General features: G+C 34.7%; 1 protein-coding gene across 1 annotated transcript in view; it reads right to left on the bottom strand.

The window, feature by feature from the left end:
- The window catches only part of LOC129217783 (organic anion transporter 3-like), a 43,676-nt gene that overhangs the window by 12,690 nt on the left and 14,591 nt on the right, over positions 1 to 16,395 (bottom strand). The window contains exons 4-7 of the mRNA XM_054852129.1: positions 15,816 to 16,058; positions 9,864 to 9,998; positions 6,290 to 6,393; positions 1,321 to 1,444 (exon numbers count right to left, since the gene is read on the bottom strand). Of these exons, the coding sequence (XP_054708104.1) occupies positions 1,321 to 1,444; positions 6,290 to 6,393; positions 9,864 to 9,998; positions 15,816 to 16,058 (606 nt within the window). The remainder of the gene's footprint in view (positions 1 to 1,320; positions 1,445 to 6,289; positions 6,394 to 9,863; positions 9,999 to 15,815; positions 16,059 to 16,395) is intronic.

Below are 16,395 nucleotides of genomic sequence, written 5' to 3'. Positions count from 1 at the left end.
AATCTTTTTTGCGAAGCTAAGAGTCATCCTCCAAGCTTGTAGGTGGGTTAACCTGCGTTCACTGAATGCAGATTTGAATTTTTTTTTTTTTAAATGCGTGTTTAACTTACGTACGTATTTTCATAAAAACTTTACTTATATTCACATATTTTTTTGGTTATAAACTCAAAAATATTTTTAGTAAGTTACCGCCCTATAGCCTACCACTCTTTACTTACGCTTGAGCAGATCTGTATCTGCCCAGTGGCTATCGAGTGGAACAGTGAGTAGGCAATGGGCGCCACCGGAGTCAGGTCTGTACCTGGGTCCACGGTGTCTGGAGTCGTAAGTGGTTGGATTTCGTTCCCGTAAGGGTTTAGGGGGCCCCGGCCGCAAGGTGAGTACTCTGGAAGCCCACAATGGCATAGCAGAGCGGGGTTCCCTTTTGTGTACCGCCCTATAGCCAGGGCTTAGGCAGAAATACATGAAATACACCGCCAACTTAGTCATTAGAATAATTTTTATAAATAATTTAAATTAAATGCTGAAATTTAAAACGAAACTATCAAACAGAAAATATGATATGGATTGTTAAAAAAGATTAATTTTCACTGCGCATAGGCAAAATATATTAAAAAATAATAATTAAGTAGGCAGCCCTATATTTAGCAACATATGCAGAAAGTTCAATAACATGAAAAGTTTCAACTCTAAATACTCAATATTATAGCTTCAAAAAGGATTTCTTTTTAATAAAAGTTTCTTTTTAATGTTATTTTTATTATTTTCTATTTCTAATTTAAAATAAGATCAATAGAGTATTTTGGGGGGTGACAAAACACAAATTAATCCAAACACGTTTAACTTACAATTTTTACACAGAGACCGAATTCAAATTAAGCATCATTCTTCCCCTGTGGAACTTACACTTAAAATGCATAAATAAATCCTCATATATATAATAGCCAGCTCACTGATCGAGTAACGCTCTGTGACGTCACCAACAATGAAAGTCGCGCCATAGCATGATAATATGATAATATTTTTCGGTAATATTTGACATGCAGGGAAGTGCTTTATTACAGGGCTGAACTGGACCCGGTAACTTAACTGTTTTACTGGTAAGACTGTCATTTTAGGAGAATAAAGAAACAAAAAAACGGTCAACAATGAACGCTACCTACTGGATTAGGGTTAAGCCACTGTAGTTAGGGTTAAAATTTCAACTATCAAACTACCACCAAACGGGCAATGGCTTCGTTCAAATGTAGAAGCAATTTTCACCCGTCATACCATGACGGGCGATTTTCTAGTAAATAAATAAATAGAAATAGCGCTCACCTCACTCCGGTAGGAAATGTCTTCACGGCATGAATCCACAATGTCATACACGACGCTTTAGCAACACATTTTCCCAACAAAGCAAAGACTGGTGCGAAATGATGAAGATTTCTTTCTGAAACAACTTTATAAGAACTAATACTAACCAAAAGTCTGATAAATAATTATTTATTGTACCATTCATTTTTATAATCTTAACACTCAATAGTTCATTATCTTATTAAAGCCTGATCAATCGCAGAGGATCAAGAGCAGGCAAGCATATTGATCCTAATAGGATGCGTCGGTTAACTACTTATGGGGCCCTTAAACATGCAACTAACTAAATGAGCTTGAAACTGTTTCTGAAACCACTTTTTAAGGAATAATATTAAACAAATTCTGAAACACAATTATTATACCATTCATTTCTATAACAATCATAACACTCAATAGTTCATCTCTCATTAGAACCTGATCAATGACAGAGGATCAAGAATATGTGAGTATTTTGATCCAAAGAGACGAGTGCGTCGGTTGCTTATGGGGCCCTTAATTAAGAAATAAATGTAATTATCTAAAACAGCTTCAAATTATTTCTGAAAACACTTTTCAAGAACTAATACAGTGGCCGCCGCTTATATGAATCACGTTTGTTCCAAATAGTTTTGATTCCACAAAGTGGCTGGTTCAATAAAGCGGCTCGTTTAATAAAGCTAGATTTTGTTCTGTTTTTGACGATTTGATTCATTAAAGCGGTTGTTTCAATTAACCACTGATTCAATTAACCGGCGTCCACTGTACTAAAAAAAGTCTGATAAATAAATTATTTATTGTACCATTCATTTTTATAATCTTAACACTCAACAGTCCATTCTCTTTTTAGAGCCTAATCAATGGCAGAGGATCGACAGCAAGTGAGTATATTTTGGATCTATATTGGGGAATGCGTCAGTTCCCTATTTGAAAGGCCCTTAATTGAGAAAAACTTGCAATTACATCACAAAATTGTGTTGACGTTTCTCTCTTTCTTTTTTTCTTTCTTTTTTTGAAAAACAAAGGACGTAGTTCAACCTAAAGGTACTCTAGGACACTCGCAATTGGTCGCAAGAGTTACCATTTGATACTTGATATCGGAATAAGTAGACCCCACATGGAAGCTAATTGAAGAGATTATTTAAATATTTTTCCAAGTTCCAGAAATTTTAATCTTTTATTCATGTACTAAAGTTCTTGATCCGAGATCAATTACGCATGGTGTTTTGTACACTAGGGTGAAGCGAAAAAGATGCAATTCAAAAAGCCGGAACTGCTGGGTGCGGAAAAGTTATGCTGTCGCTAAGAAGTCTTAAACTTTTTGCACAATCAGTTAATATCTTTTGCCTGTGCGACGTCTTAGTGAGAATTTTAAATTTTGGGAAAAAAGTGACTTTTTGGTTTTTATTCTCGGAAAACCTAAAACTCAATTGACCAAGGCAGCTGAGTGATAAAGAGTTACTACCACCTAGAAAGATTCTCAATATTAGACTGATTGATTTTTGCCTCCTATGGTGAGCTGAAAATTTAAAATTTTTGTGGTAAACGTCATTTTTAATCAATGTTTCTCTGTATTTTTCAAGCATTAACAAGCCCAGCATTAATAAGATAGTAAAATATTTCCATGGGATGACTAATAACGATATGAAACAGAGCCAGATGTTCTCATAAAGCTACGCAATTTTGCGCAAAATACTTTCTTGAATGACGTGTCAGATTTTTCTATAAATGCAGGAGCATATGTAATGCAGGGCATTAAAAATTTTGCATTAAAAATTATTGGAGCAATTTCAAATTTGAACAGCACTTCGCTCACCCATATACTAATAGGTAACTCAGAACTCACCACGGTAAAAAAAACTAAGAAACGTAACTTTTCGGGATTTCAATGGTTTTCATCTACTTTCTGGAAAATTCAAGTATCATTGTCAAAAACTTTCCTGACTTGCTATAAGTTGCACGAATGCAGACTTCTCACTGTTGTGAAAAATATTTTTAGCCCCCAGTTTAAAAATTAACTCAGGGTATTTATAAAGTTTATCGGCTTCTGTTCGATTACGGCCCGTCCATGCTGATTAAGCTCCCAAAGGGAGCGAATAAGTATGGACTACGTTGCTTTGCAAGAATTGCAAGCGAGTAATATTCTCGATACTTGCTTGCAATTCTGGCCTAGCTTTGGCCATGTTTGCACTACTGCTTATGGAATTTCCTTAATAAATCAGGAAGGTGCCGAGCTATTACATTATACCTAACTAAGTATACCCTAAAGTTCCAGAGACACGACTGGCTTCTAACAGAAAGATTTCTGAATTTTTCAGGAAGCTTCCGGAATAATTTCAGGAAGTTTACTGAATATTGCGGAAAACGTTCCTGGTTTTTGTAAGGTATCTTACTGGCAGAAATTGGGCACATCAGCTGCCCATTATTTTCCAGGAATGTTTCTGAATCGTTTTTACAGTGCACGAAGTGGTGATTTCACAGCTAGTTCCATCCTAACCCTTCCCAACCAACCATGTTGCATATTTGTTTAGATCTTGGCTATTTAAGAGGATCGCAAAACAAAAAAGGTTGAGAAACGATGATAAAGAAATTAATTTTAATGTAATTTTATTGTTTCTTAAGAGATATACAAAAATTGTTCAACAATAATGCGTTACCTAGGCTCTCTTCTAGAAAGAAATAAGGATAATAAACAAAAATGCTTTATTTCTGAAAAACGTGAAAATTTCAGCCGGTCGTCGGAGACGAAAGATATTCTCCGATCAGTTTGGTATTGCACATCTTTCTAGCTATGCGGTTGCATAACCTTTTAGTACGCATCTTTTTTGGTAGATCCGTTATTTCGATCACAGGGAGAATCGAAATGACGAATTCAATTTTTGGGAATGGAAGGGGGGCAAAGGGTATGCAAATTTTATAGGAAGACAACAAAAAACCACGCACACTTATATGTAAAAACATCACTATTAACTCCCCTGATCCTCTCAAATGACAAACTTTGTATTTTGGTTCATTGATTTTTGTGTTTTTCAAGAATAAAAATCAGAAAGTTACTTTTTTCCAAAATCTTGAATTTTTATGTAGTCATCGGAGGCAAAAGATATTACCTGGTGGAACTAAAATTTTAGTCATTTGTATGGGTACACAACTTTTCTGCACCCAGCTTTTTCGAATTTGCAGGCACAGGTTAAATATTCTGAATAAAAAATATTGAAATGTATACCAACAACACTTCAACTTATTTGTGTTATTTACTGATATTATCCCTGTCTGTTTCTAAGATATTTTGCACTAACTTTAATTTTCCCCTTTAGCACATCACCGTTTCTTTTATTTTTCCTCCATAACTATGAATACTAAGGAATGCATAATGTAGAGATGGTAAAAGACATAGAAATAAAAATGACACAATTAATAAACTACTAAAATTAGAGTGAAACCTCGTTTATCCGACCCCCGTTTTTCCAGATCTCTGGTTAATCCGGATAAAATTTGTTGAGTTTTTGAAAAGCTTTATTTTCACACACATAATAATTTTACATTCTGATAGCTGAAATACTACACTGTTAAAAATTCAGGAAGCTTTTCAAGTTAATATTACTGTAAAATGGAGTGCTTACAGTACAGAAAAAAAATTACAGTAAATTGTAGCGAACAAAATAAACGATTGCAGCCCCGATGGATACACCACGTGACTTACAGCGCGAAGCACATAACGCCAAATTTCCCCTCACTCGATGTGTCCCGACTGGTATAATGGACGGCAATACCGCCGGCCAGCCCGAAGGTCCCGAGATCGAACCTGCTGCTCATTTGACGCTTTGTTTAACTCACGTTTATCCTACCATAAAGTATTACAATTCAATAAGATTTTCCGGTAAAAGAGCCTGGCAACATAGATGCCAGTAACTTTTACCATAAAATCTCAGGACTTTTTTTAACAGTGTAGTTCGCCAAACATTCGCTTACATTTTGATTGATTAAATGTACAACACTTGTGTAGATCGTGCAATGAATTACAGCAATCTAACAAACATCATGACGTACTTTTTTTTTTATGAGCGTCTGTCCGACACCACTGCAGACGAACTATAGGGAAATTCCACGGAAAACGGTAATTTTGTCTCGCACGTGACGCTTCATATATTCCATAAAAAATAATAATTTAAAAGGATGATGGACAAAATTTTGTTGCTTAAGAAACCACAAACGCATGTGTGACTTCTTAAGCAAAAACTTTCTACAAAAATTATTTCTTTTTTATGAAATATAGGAACCGTCACGTGCGGGACAAGATGACCATTTTCAATGGAATGGGTATATGATTTTTTTTCAATGGTTTAAATAATTCTTTCTAAACTAATAAGACATGTTTCCTTTATGTTGGAACCATAGCTTTCAAAATCTACAATTTATTTCGCCATTGCTGTATTGATAGAGCGAAAATATGAGCTTATTCATAAGCAAATTACCAGAGGTTGACTTTGGTTGCCCCGCACGTGACGCATGTCAATAAATTTTATTTTAAATAACAAAATTGTTCAATAAAAATATAATAGTGTCAGGAGTATCTTTGTATCAAATGTAAAGATTAAATAATTGCTTATCCCTGTTTCATTAAAATATTAAGAGATATGACGAAATGTTAAAGAAATTTAAGCGTATTTTTGTCCCGCACGTGGCGGTGGAATGGCCCAATAAATGGTAAAGAATTTAAGCAAAATAATCACATGTAATTTTGTTACAAAATGATGTTTTTCCTTTTTTTTGTATTGTAATAAAAGGTACATCTGATTTTATAAGAATTTTTTTTTTAGTTTATTACCGATGCAAACAGCAATTTTTGGATTTTCGTTGATCCGGTCCCAGTCAATCCGAATAAACGAGGTTCCACTGTATGTTACTGAAAGAGAAAAGGAGTAATTTTTAGGAATGATTAGTAAAAGCAACTTACATCGAAATCTCATTTGGACAACTTGATGACTCACGATAGCAGAAAACATGCAGCAGATACCACAAATCGAAAGAGATGTTGCTTGAGTAAGTTTTAAGCCAGCACTAGGAGGGGAAAAGTAAAAATCGATTGTTTTATTTTATTTCTTTATGCATGAATACGCACACACGTGCACAAAAACGTCGCAGTTATTTTATTCCAATTTTTATATTTGTGCGTAATACGAAATTTATTATTGTGCAGTAGATCCTCTCAATAAGGGACACTAAGGCGACCAGACATTTTGTCCCTTAAATAGAGGTGTCCGTTATTCGGAGGTGGATGAATTGATGCATGCTGTGTACTAAGTAGTATAATATCACATTAAGCATTAACTATTAACACTTAAGATTAAATATTAAAAATGTCTCATTGTGTTAAATAAAATTGAAAATTATTCAAATTTCTAAGTTTATATTATTTTATTAATTACAATTTAAACAAAAATTTTGTAATGGCAAAATTTTGTAACATATAGAAATAATTTTGAGGTAATTCATGTATTAACATGTATTTGCTTTACGGTATTTAATTCACAATGCAAAACCACCTAAATTACAATTAATGTTCAAATTTCTTTAGTTTTATGTACAAAGCTAATTAGTTGCTAAGCACTCTTCGTCGGCCCTGAACATACTTGAATAAATTGTTGAGAGGGCAAATTATGCATGTTAATTTCAGCAAGTTTTTTTTACTATACATGGCTTGTGTTCCTTCACATATGTTTATGTCAAACTTGCCTCAATTAATTTGTAGAGGAAAAGTGAAACTTGAATTTAAGTAAATTCACTATTTCTTATGTGCAACATTTCTTGCTTTTTTTTTTGTGACTGTCCCTTAAACAGTGTCCCTTAATTAGAGGTAAGTACATGGAAGTCCCTATTTAAAGGGACTGGAACCAGAAAAAATGTCCCTTAAATTGAGGTGTCCCTTAATGGAGGTTCTACTGTACATGTCAAAAAGATTCAAAATATAGTGCATTTATAACGTTCGCTAACTTCAACAAATATTAAGACACATTACATATGAGTATTAACTCTTATATAGAGTTTAAGAGGGAGGGAAAGGAGAGAAATATTATATTCTGATGAAAGAAGGGTATTAAAAAACAAGAAGACAGACATTCCTTCGGATTCGGCTGTTGCTTGCTTGTTAGTTGTTATTATGGAGTGAACATGAATGCATTGCTGCCTGCCTTGTCTAGTGGTCAGAGGTGTCTGGCTGCGGCAGGAAGGTCCGGTTTCGAATACTGGCTCGGGCATGGACGTACTTTCTCTCTCCCCGTCCTTTCTTTGTGTGAATGTGTTGTTATGATGTGAATGGTTGCCTACCCTATAAACGGGTCCTTATGGCATGTGTGTACTGTAGAAGTCGGACTTCACACCAAATTACGGTACAGTGGGAAAAGTGAAGCAGCGCTCCCCAAATTGCCAGCCTAATATAGCTGGCACACGACAACAACAACAGCATGAATGTATTTTAGTTTCCTAAAAGAATTGTTACTCTTTTATAATTTTTTTTTATAAGGGGTCGATATTTAGGATTATTCAATGAGCAGTTTGTGAAACTAAAATAAGTAAAGAAAAGTATTTTTTAAATAATAAAGAGCAAAATCAAGCGAATGATAAGCAATGATACATTGCAATAGTATCAATAATTGTATAGTTTTAGAATAATCAATTAAAATAGGTCTATAATATCCGAAAATTCACGAATGACATACTATTATTTTTTAGCTGTACCATCCTCCATCTCATTCGACAAAAAGCATGTGTTTACATTTATCCACGAAACTACGGATAATAGTTTCATTCTATTGTTTTTTTTTTCTTTCAATATCAGCATTCGTATTACACTGCTTGACAATTGCTAAGGAACAAGTGATTTATGCAAATTTGTACCTCAACCACCTGGCCAATGGAAATAAATTCTAGTTCAGATGGCGTAGTAGACCAAGACTCGTTATTTTTATAAAAGACAGTGCATACACGCTCAAAATTCGTACGAAAATTCACGCTGTTTGGTTTTTAACAAAAATAGTGCTGGATGTTAAAAAAGTTTTTCTGTGAAATCTCTGTTTGGTTCTTAAAATACTTAAGAGTAAAATGTCAGCAAGACATCATTTGAGTATCTACGATCGTGGACGAATGGTTGGATGACTGGAAGCAGGTCAAAGTGTCACCACTGTGGCTGCAATGGGTGTATCAAAAAGTGCCATCTCCCGATTAAAGATGGCCGCTGAAGGTGGAAATGTTTTGCAAAAGCATGCTGGGGGTCGTGGTAGGAGCACCACACCTTCAGAGGATCGCTATGTAGCCCTCGTGGCAAAAAGGAATAGAAATTTCACTCTTGGACAGATAGCTGCAAATCTAACAACCGCTACCGGTACGCATGTTTCTGCAAGAACCATCTCACGGCGAGTAAATAATGTCGGTTTGTATGCACGGAAGCTCGTACGTTGCATCCAAGTTCAGCCACGCCATCGTCGAGAGAGATTACGCTGGTGTAAGGAACATGTTGATGGAATCATCAAAATTGGTCTAGAGTGATGTTTTCTGACGAGTCTCGTTTCAGTGTGACAAGTGATTCTGGTCACCAACTACTGTGGAGAGAGCGTGGAACACGTTATGCACAAAAATTTGTTTGCGTACGTGATCGGTAGGGCCCAGGCGTCATGGTGTGGGCAGGCATCATGCACAATGGCAGAACACAGCTTCACATTTTTGAATAAGAAAGCAATACGTCGCGAATGTATTGCAGAAATGTTATGCTGGACCATGTTCGTCTTTTTAGTGGGGCTGTAGGATTAGACTTTCTCTTTACGGACAACGATGCACGGCCACACTGGAGCATTGAAGTGTCAGACACACTGCAAAGTGAAAACATTCTCCGCATGCAGTGGCCTGCTTACTTTTCCGACTTAAATCCGATTGAACCCACCTGGGAGGCTCTTGGCAGACGTGTTGCGCGAAGAACCGTCCGTCCCAGAACAGTACAAGAAATGAAATCCGCATTGAGAGAGGAATGGGAAAACATCCCCCAAGCACTCTTCAAGAATTAGTGGGGAGTATGGAAAACAGATGTAAATTGTGCATCAGTGTCCCTGTTAATCATACATCATATTAAGGTACTCATGTCTCCATCATCCTGACTTAGATCATTTTTTTGGTGTTGTATGAAAATCATCTAAGTAGGATTATTTTTTATTTTTAAGTTTTTACTTCATTAATGTAGTAATATCTGTGTTATTTTGTACTTATAATAAAGACACATCCTCCCTACTAACTATATATTTCGTTCTGTTTCTTTAATCATTATCTATTCTTAACTATTCCAAAAAACGTAATTGTTCCTTAGCAATTGCCAAGCAGTGTATTTGACTATTGATTGCACTCTTAATTATTTTAGAGATGAATGCATCTGGGTTTTTTTTTCTCTCTTTTTATCAAAGCATTTATTTAAGAGCATAATTACTCGAAGTTGCGTTAAATTAACAAAGACTTAATAGTTGAAATTCAAAATAAACTATAAATACCTGTTCGAAGCAAGAAACATTAGAATAACGAACGACAGCTCTAAAACTCCGTGAATGAACAACCGAGAGAATGGATTTTCTTTTAAAACTGGTAAATCTTCCACAGGACATTTAGATATCAGGAAAACCACAAACCTACAAATATTAAGGAACCTCATTGAATTATAACGCTTGATTTTCATGAAAAAGAAATCATATTTTTAATTGTAAAAATAAAATTAGTAGGTATTATTATTGTTAGTATATTGTTAGTTGTATGCATTATAACCCTTTTTGTGTGTGTGTGTGTGTGTGTGTGTGTGTGTGTGCGTGTGTGTGTGAAAGAATTTTGAAGTTAAGTCAGAAATTTCGGCATGATTCATCATTTTGTCCCCATAACTAAAAAAATGTGGTGACAATTTTTTCTGTCTTTTTCCCTTTCTTTTACTATTATAATTTCCTTTTTTTATTTTGACGACACCAGAGAAATTTTGAGGATACTGCTAGGAAATTATTGATGATCTTTAGACTAGTATTAAGCTTGGATTCAACAAGGCTGTAATATTATAATTGATCGATGTAATGGAGATATCGTGGCCTCAGAGCAACAGGATAATACCTAATCCCAGAAATAACACTAAGATATCTTACTGTTGCTCTGAGGCGACGATATATTTAAACACTATAGTCCAGTCATTATAGTAAGTTCAACTCGGAATTCGAGATACCCAGCTGTAAGTCTGTAAAAACTTGTATATTGACACCCTAAAAGTTGTCTCAAAACCTACATATGGTATGGTGTACGCAACTATTAAATTTCAAGGTCAAAGGTCACAAAAATCGGTTTTTTGCGCTTTTTTTGTAAATATCTTATTTCCTATGGGTTTTTTGCTATTTGTATTTGTTACCAATATTGTAGAATACAAAATTCTCTACAAATTTTGTTTAAAAATTTTTTTTATACGGTGAACCGTTTTCGAGATAGAGGGCGGAGAGCGCGCGGTCACAGGATCACTTCAGGTCAACCGGTGTCTCCGGTCGAAAACGCGCCGTTTTTTCTTGTTGATGAACTATCGATAAAGCAATGATTATAAATATTTATCAATTTTTATTAACTATTATATTATATTTTATCATTTTTTTCCCGACCTATCCTCTTTTCGTTCAGTATTAATTTACTTAACAACACTTACCTTCCCATGTAATTGCAGAATTTTTAATGAAAATATAGGAATTATAACAGGAAATATCCAACGTTGTTTAGCACAAATAAACAGATTTCAGAATACACGTGTTTCGAGGGTGTCTTTACATCTAGAAGCTCACACCTTTGAATTGAAAAGGGGGTTCCTTGAAGCCTCGAAACACGTGTATTCTGAAATCTGTTTATTTGTGCTAAACAACGTTGGATATTTCCCGTTATTTCTCGGCACAAAGGAATTTATTTATTGCTTAGTAGGAATTAAATTTGAATTTTAACCTAATTAATATTAATAACTTCTTACATGATGAAAAAAAAAACCAAATAAATTATGAATTAATCTTTTTATTAAAAAATATCATTCAATACATTTATTTTTATTAAAAGTAAAAAAATGGAATTAAAGAGTACAAAAACTACAATTTATAATTTTAATCATCTTCTTCCTCTTCATCGTAGTCTTCCGGCTGCTGGTAAATTTCAAACTGGTCTTCATTATCGTCTTCAACGACATTTGTCTGAAGTTCTTCTATGATTTCGGGGTCAAAGGTTCCATCTTCGTTAATGTCGCTCTGATATGGTAGAGCATTGAGACAAGCTTGCCCATTACATTGGCCACAAGCTAAAGAGCATTGCAAGCCCGCTTTCCTGCATTCGCATCGCGAACCACAACCACTCTTGCAGTTGCAGAAAATTGTATTTAGCAAATCTTATGGAACAGGTGGTAAAATTGTCATGATGGGCTCCAAAAAATCGTTTCGCATTGCCCAACCACATACCTGGGGTTCCAAATCATGTCCTAACCAAGTTTGAACTTGATAATATACACGTTTGAAATGTTAGAGAGCAGCTGCACTTGTTGGTGGAATATTTGAAAGCTGCACAGGTTTATTAAGTTTTGTAGACTTGACGTAATGCATATAACGAAGATGATCGAGACTTTTCACAGATTTCGGAGCATTATTTAAAATGTCATTAGTGTAAATGGGAATATAATTATATTATGATTTAAGTTTTTCTCTTAATTATTTTTTAATTTTAGGAAACGGTTATCAGTATTATTGAATAGATATAGATTTAATGTATGAAGAAAATGATAAAATATAATATAATAGTTAATAAAAATTGACAAGTATTTATAATCATTGATTTATCGATAGTTCATCAACTATATATGGCGCGTTTTCGACCGGAGGCACCGGTTGACCTGAGGTGATCCTGTGATCGCGCGCTCTCTGCCCTCTATCTCGAAAACGGTTTACCGTATAAAAAATATTTTGAACAAAATTTGTAGAGAATTTTGTATTCTACAATATTGATAACAAATACAAATAGCAAAAAACCCATAGGAAATGAGATATTTACAAAAAAAAGCGCAAAAAAACGATTTTTGTGACCTTTGACCTTGAAATTTAATAGTTGCGTACACCCTACCATATGTAGGTTTTGAGACAACTTTTAGGGTGTCAATATACAAGTATTTACAGACTTACAGCTGGGCATCTCGAATTCCGAGATTCTTACCTAATTTAAGCTTAAATGACTGAACTACTAGCACAAGAAAAGACTGGACGAGGCATTATTCTGAATTCCAGTTATTTATTCCAAACATAAAGTCTCTTTTGTGGAGATAGGGAGACTATCTATTAAAAAATTCTACAGGAAAATTGAATAGATACGAAATCAATTAGCTCAGTAAACTACAGTATGGGAGTTTCTGCTTTTTGAGATTAACATTTTAAATTGCATCAAACTTCCAGAAAGTGTTTGCAATCTAAACGATCCAAAGAAAGGAATACTTTGGTGGAACTCCATTCAAAGTCAGAAACAATGGATTGCAACATTTGGAAAAGCTTAGATAAGAGTTTTTATTCATAAAATTGACAACAATTGTTGAAAATGGTGGTGACAAACAGAACTTTAACAACACTTACACTTCCGGATAGGATAAAAGGAGGTTGGCGAAAATATTTTAATAACATTTCGTTTTCATATTAATTATTATAGAATCTTCCTACATGAGTTACTTTTAGCCATTTATAAGGTAACAAGTTACTTTTAATGAGCACAGTTATTTCCTTTCTGTGTTTGATCTCTTATAAAGTGTTACCCACGGGAAAAAGGGAAAACAAAATGTAAATTGATTTGTAAAAATGACTGAGTATGGTTCATAAAAGAGGCGGGGAGTGGGGCTTATAAGTGCTGGGGTAAAAAAAATTTTTTCGGAGGTTGAAGACTATTTTAGGCTATCTTGAGTGACTAGGGGGGGGGGGAGGGCTTCTGATGCTCTTGCGTAAATGTTTTGGAATTGTAGTTTTAAAAACGCCGTTTTAGTAGAAAGTTAGTAGTGTCAACGTTTGGGGAACGAAGAGAAGTTTCCAGGGTTGTCCCCGTGATGTTTTTTTTTCCTAATAAAGTTTAATTAATAATAATAATACCGAAGAAGTTTGGACTGTCTTTGGTAATATAAGAGTAAGGAAGGCTCTTCACCCCGGAAAAAAATCTTAAACTAAGTTCCTAAAGACGCAAATTAAAGCCATTTTTAGTAAACATAGAGCAAGGAGTTTGGGGGTCTCTCCCAGAAAGTTTACGTTTTTTCAAAACGTTATTTGAGACATTGCTTTTATTCACTTAAGGAGGAGCGAAAGGATTCGGAGATTCTCCCAGATTTTTTTTTTTTTTTTTGAACTGATGAAATCCAAAGAACTAAGTGTTGAACTTTCTTTGGGGACTTCTGAAAAAGATCTCCGGATTGTTTTTTTTTTTTTTTTTCTAAATTAGAGTCTTAAAAACGCAATTTTACGCTATCTATGGGGATTCACATCCTGATTTTTTTAATCCTCAAGCTGGAGTCTTTATAACGCAAATTTAGGTCATCTTTGAATTTAAAGGAAGGAGGGAATGCGCTCAGGGATTTTCCCCAGGAAAATTATCAAAATTGAAGCAACTGAGAATTTAAACAATATAATTGGTGATATTCGTGTTCGGGTAATCCCACCCAGAATATTTTGAAATTAAAATCTTAACGCTGAGGCAATCCTTGATAATGAAAAAAAGTGCGGGGACTGTCGCCCCCTCCCCCCCCCCGAATTTCCGCCACTGGCTCCTAATGTCGAATGCTTCAAAGGTATATTCTTCATATTTCAAAACATTTTCACCATGAGGAGTAGCAATTAAGTCTTCATACCTGATTTTTTTAACCCACTAAAAGTTCATATTCAGTTGGAAAAAAAAAGAAATGCTAAGTATAAAAAAGGAAAAAAAAGAAAGGTATAACGAATGTCATAAACAATTTCACGGTTGCATATTATATAATGATTCCATTTAGTTTTAGTTCTCTATTTTTTGCAATTTTCGCATTCTGTGGTTTCTCATGTGGCAGACATAATAAGAGTTGCGACAGCCACAGTTATCAGCCGAGTCAAAAACATTCATGTTTTTATAGCCTTAGTTCGGGTTGTATAGTCTAGTATTATAACAGTTAAAATTCTTTAAGTATTTTTTTTTTAAAGAAAAGTACATCATGTCTCATATGATGTTTATTTTCCGTCATTGGAACAAAATTTCTCACTGCGCTAAGACGTGCATTTAGCCACCAAGCTACCTTCTTTTAAAGATATTTTGTATGTAGCGGTTTCGATTTCGATGTTTCCATCACATAGCTCTAGTCTAAGAAGAGATTTTAACGTGTTTTCGGAGATTTTTCATACTAAAAGTACATTTGATGTGAACATCTTTTGTCCCATGTAGTTCTCTTTTAACACACAAAGTCAAATGAGAACAAAAAAAAAAAGAAAACTTTCGAATTATAGGTGAAAATCTAAATTTGAAATAAAAAAATGCATAGTACGCTGGTTTTTTTTTATGATTTTCAAAAATACAATAAGAATGAAAAAACTAGTTATTAAATTAAACGAAAGAGAGAACAAGTGAATTTCTCTTTTAAGTACATCCTAATTCACTCTTCATTTATTTGTTTTTTTTTCCCCTTAAAAAGACAATTCCTGTTATTACAGCAGTGTTTCATGTAACAATTGCGTGAAAAAATTTTGCTTTCTAAAAAATAGCCTTGAGAAAAATCTTATAATAGTAAAAATGGATGGACAATATGAATATGTCATTTGGAAAAGAATTCAATATTTTCTAATTCAAATTAACAACAAAAAAAAAATCGAATGTTCAAATAATTCGTTAGATCGGGGTTTATTCTTCGTTAAATAACGGTTTTTGTCTTCATTTTAGTCGGAGGAATATAAAAATTCACTACATCGCGAAATTCGTTAAATAGAGGTTCGTTAAATCGGGGTCCGACTGTAGTCATTTTATTTCCTGGCGTACTAAACCAGATTCACATGTTTCGTTAAGGTAGTTAACTACTCCTTGCCTTGCCTATTGAAGACACTATTTCACGGATTAACATTCATCGTATGGAGAAAATCATCATAAAACAAAGATGAAATTTTAGATTACATGGAAAGATAGCAGGCAGCATATGCTTCTTACTCGATCCAGTTTCAACACTTCAGTTTATGTTTACTAGTTTATTATATCTCTCCACTGCTCTACTTAAAAGAATTTTTTTTCTCAACCATTAAAACATACTTTTATGATTTTCCGTTCATATAGAAAATAGGGGAAACCGCATATTGTATCAGAAGGGAGTGTGCCACTTGCTTCTTATTAGATCCAGTTCAACGATAATGATCTTTCGTGCTGCTGCAGATAAAAGACGACACCAAAGCCACCAAATGACACAAAACTGTTGACCTTACCAGAGGTAGTACTGTGTAAAGGCGAGGGCTCGAAGCCTCGCGGAGCAGATGATTGTTTCGAAGCCGTGCCTGGTTGCGTATCCACCGGGCATGGAAAGGGCGACCCGGCACGATTTCAGCAATTGCATCTTCAGGCTGGGGACCAGAGACAGTGAGGGATCGTTGGCGAATCTGGCCAGCTGCAGTTGGGCAGAGTGTTGCCGGTTCTCGACCACGAGCCAGGCGAGAGAGCGGGGAAGTAGCCTGGCAGAAAATATCGAAATTAACAGTCATGAAACTTTGAGTCAATGGGGTCGTTTTCAATATTTTAAAAGTATTTTTTTCTGAAAGAACATGCTTAAAAACATAGGACCTAACCATTTTTTGAATAATTTGTTTAACATTAAAAAAAAATTACTTAAATCGGTGATCTTTCATTGTTCACATTTCTTGCCGATGACATCACAAATGATGAAATGCCATTCTGTGTTGCCATTCACAGAGCAAAATATTTAATTCGCATCTTTACTCACGTGTATTGGCAACGATATGGTTGATAGCAAGCGTAGAGCGCAATTTTAATTCGCTTCTTGATTATCAT

This window comes from Uloborus diversus, chromosome 1, assembly GCF_026930045.1.
Source record: "Uloborus diversus isolate 005 chromosome 1, Udiv.v.3.1, whole genome shotgun sequence".
In the NCBI taxonomy this organism is placed as follows: domain Eukaryota; kingdom Metazoa; phylum Arthropoda; class Arachnida; order Araneae; family Uloboridae; genus Uloborus; species Uloborus diversus.
The sequence above is the reverse complement of the archived record's forward strand: the minus strand, read 5'-3'. Positions and strand labels throughout refer to the sequence as shown.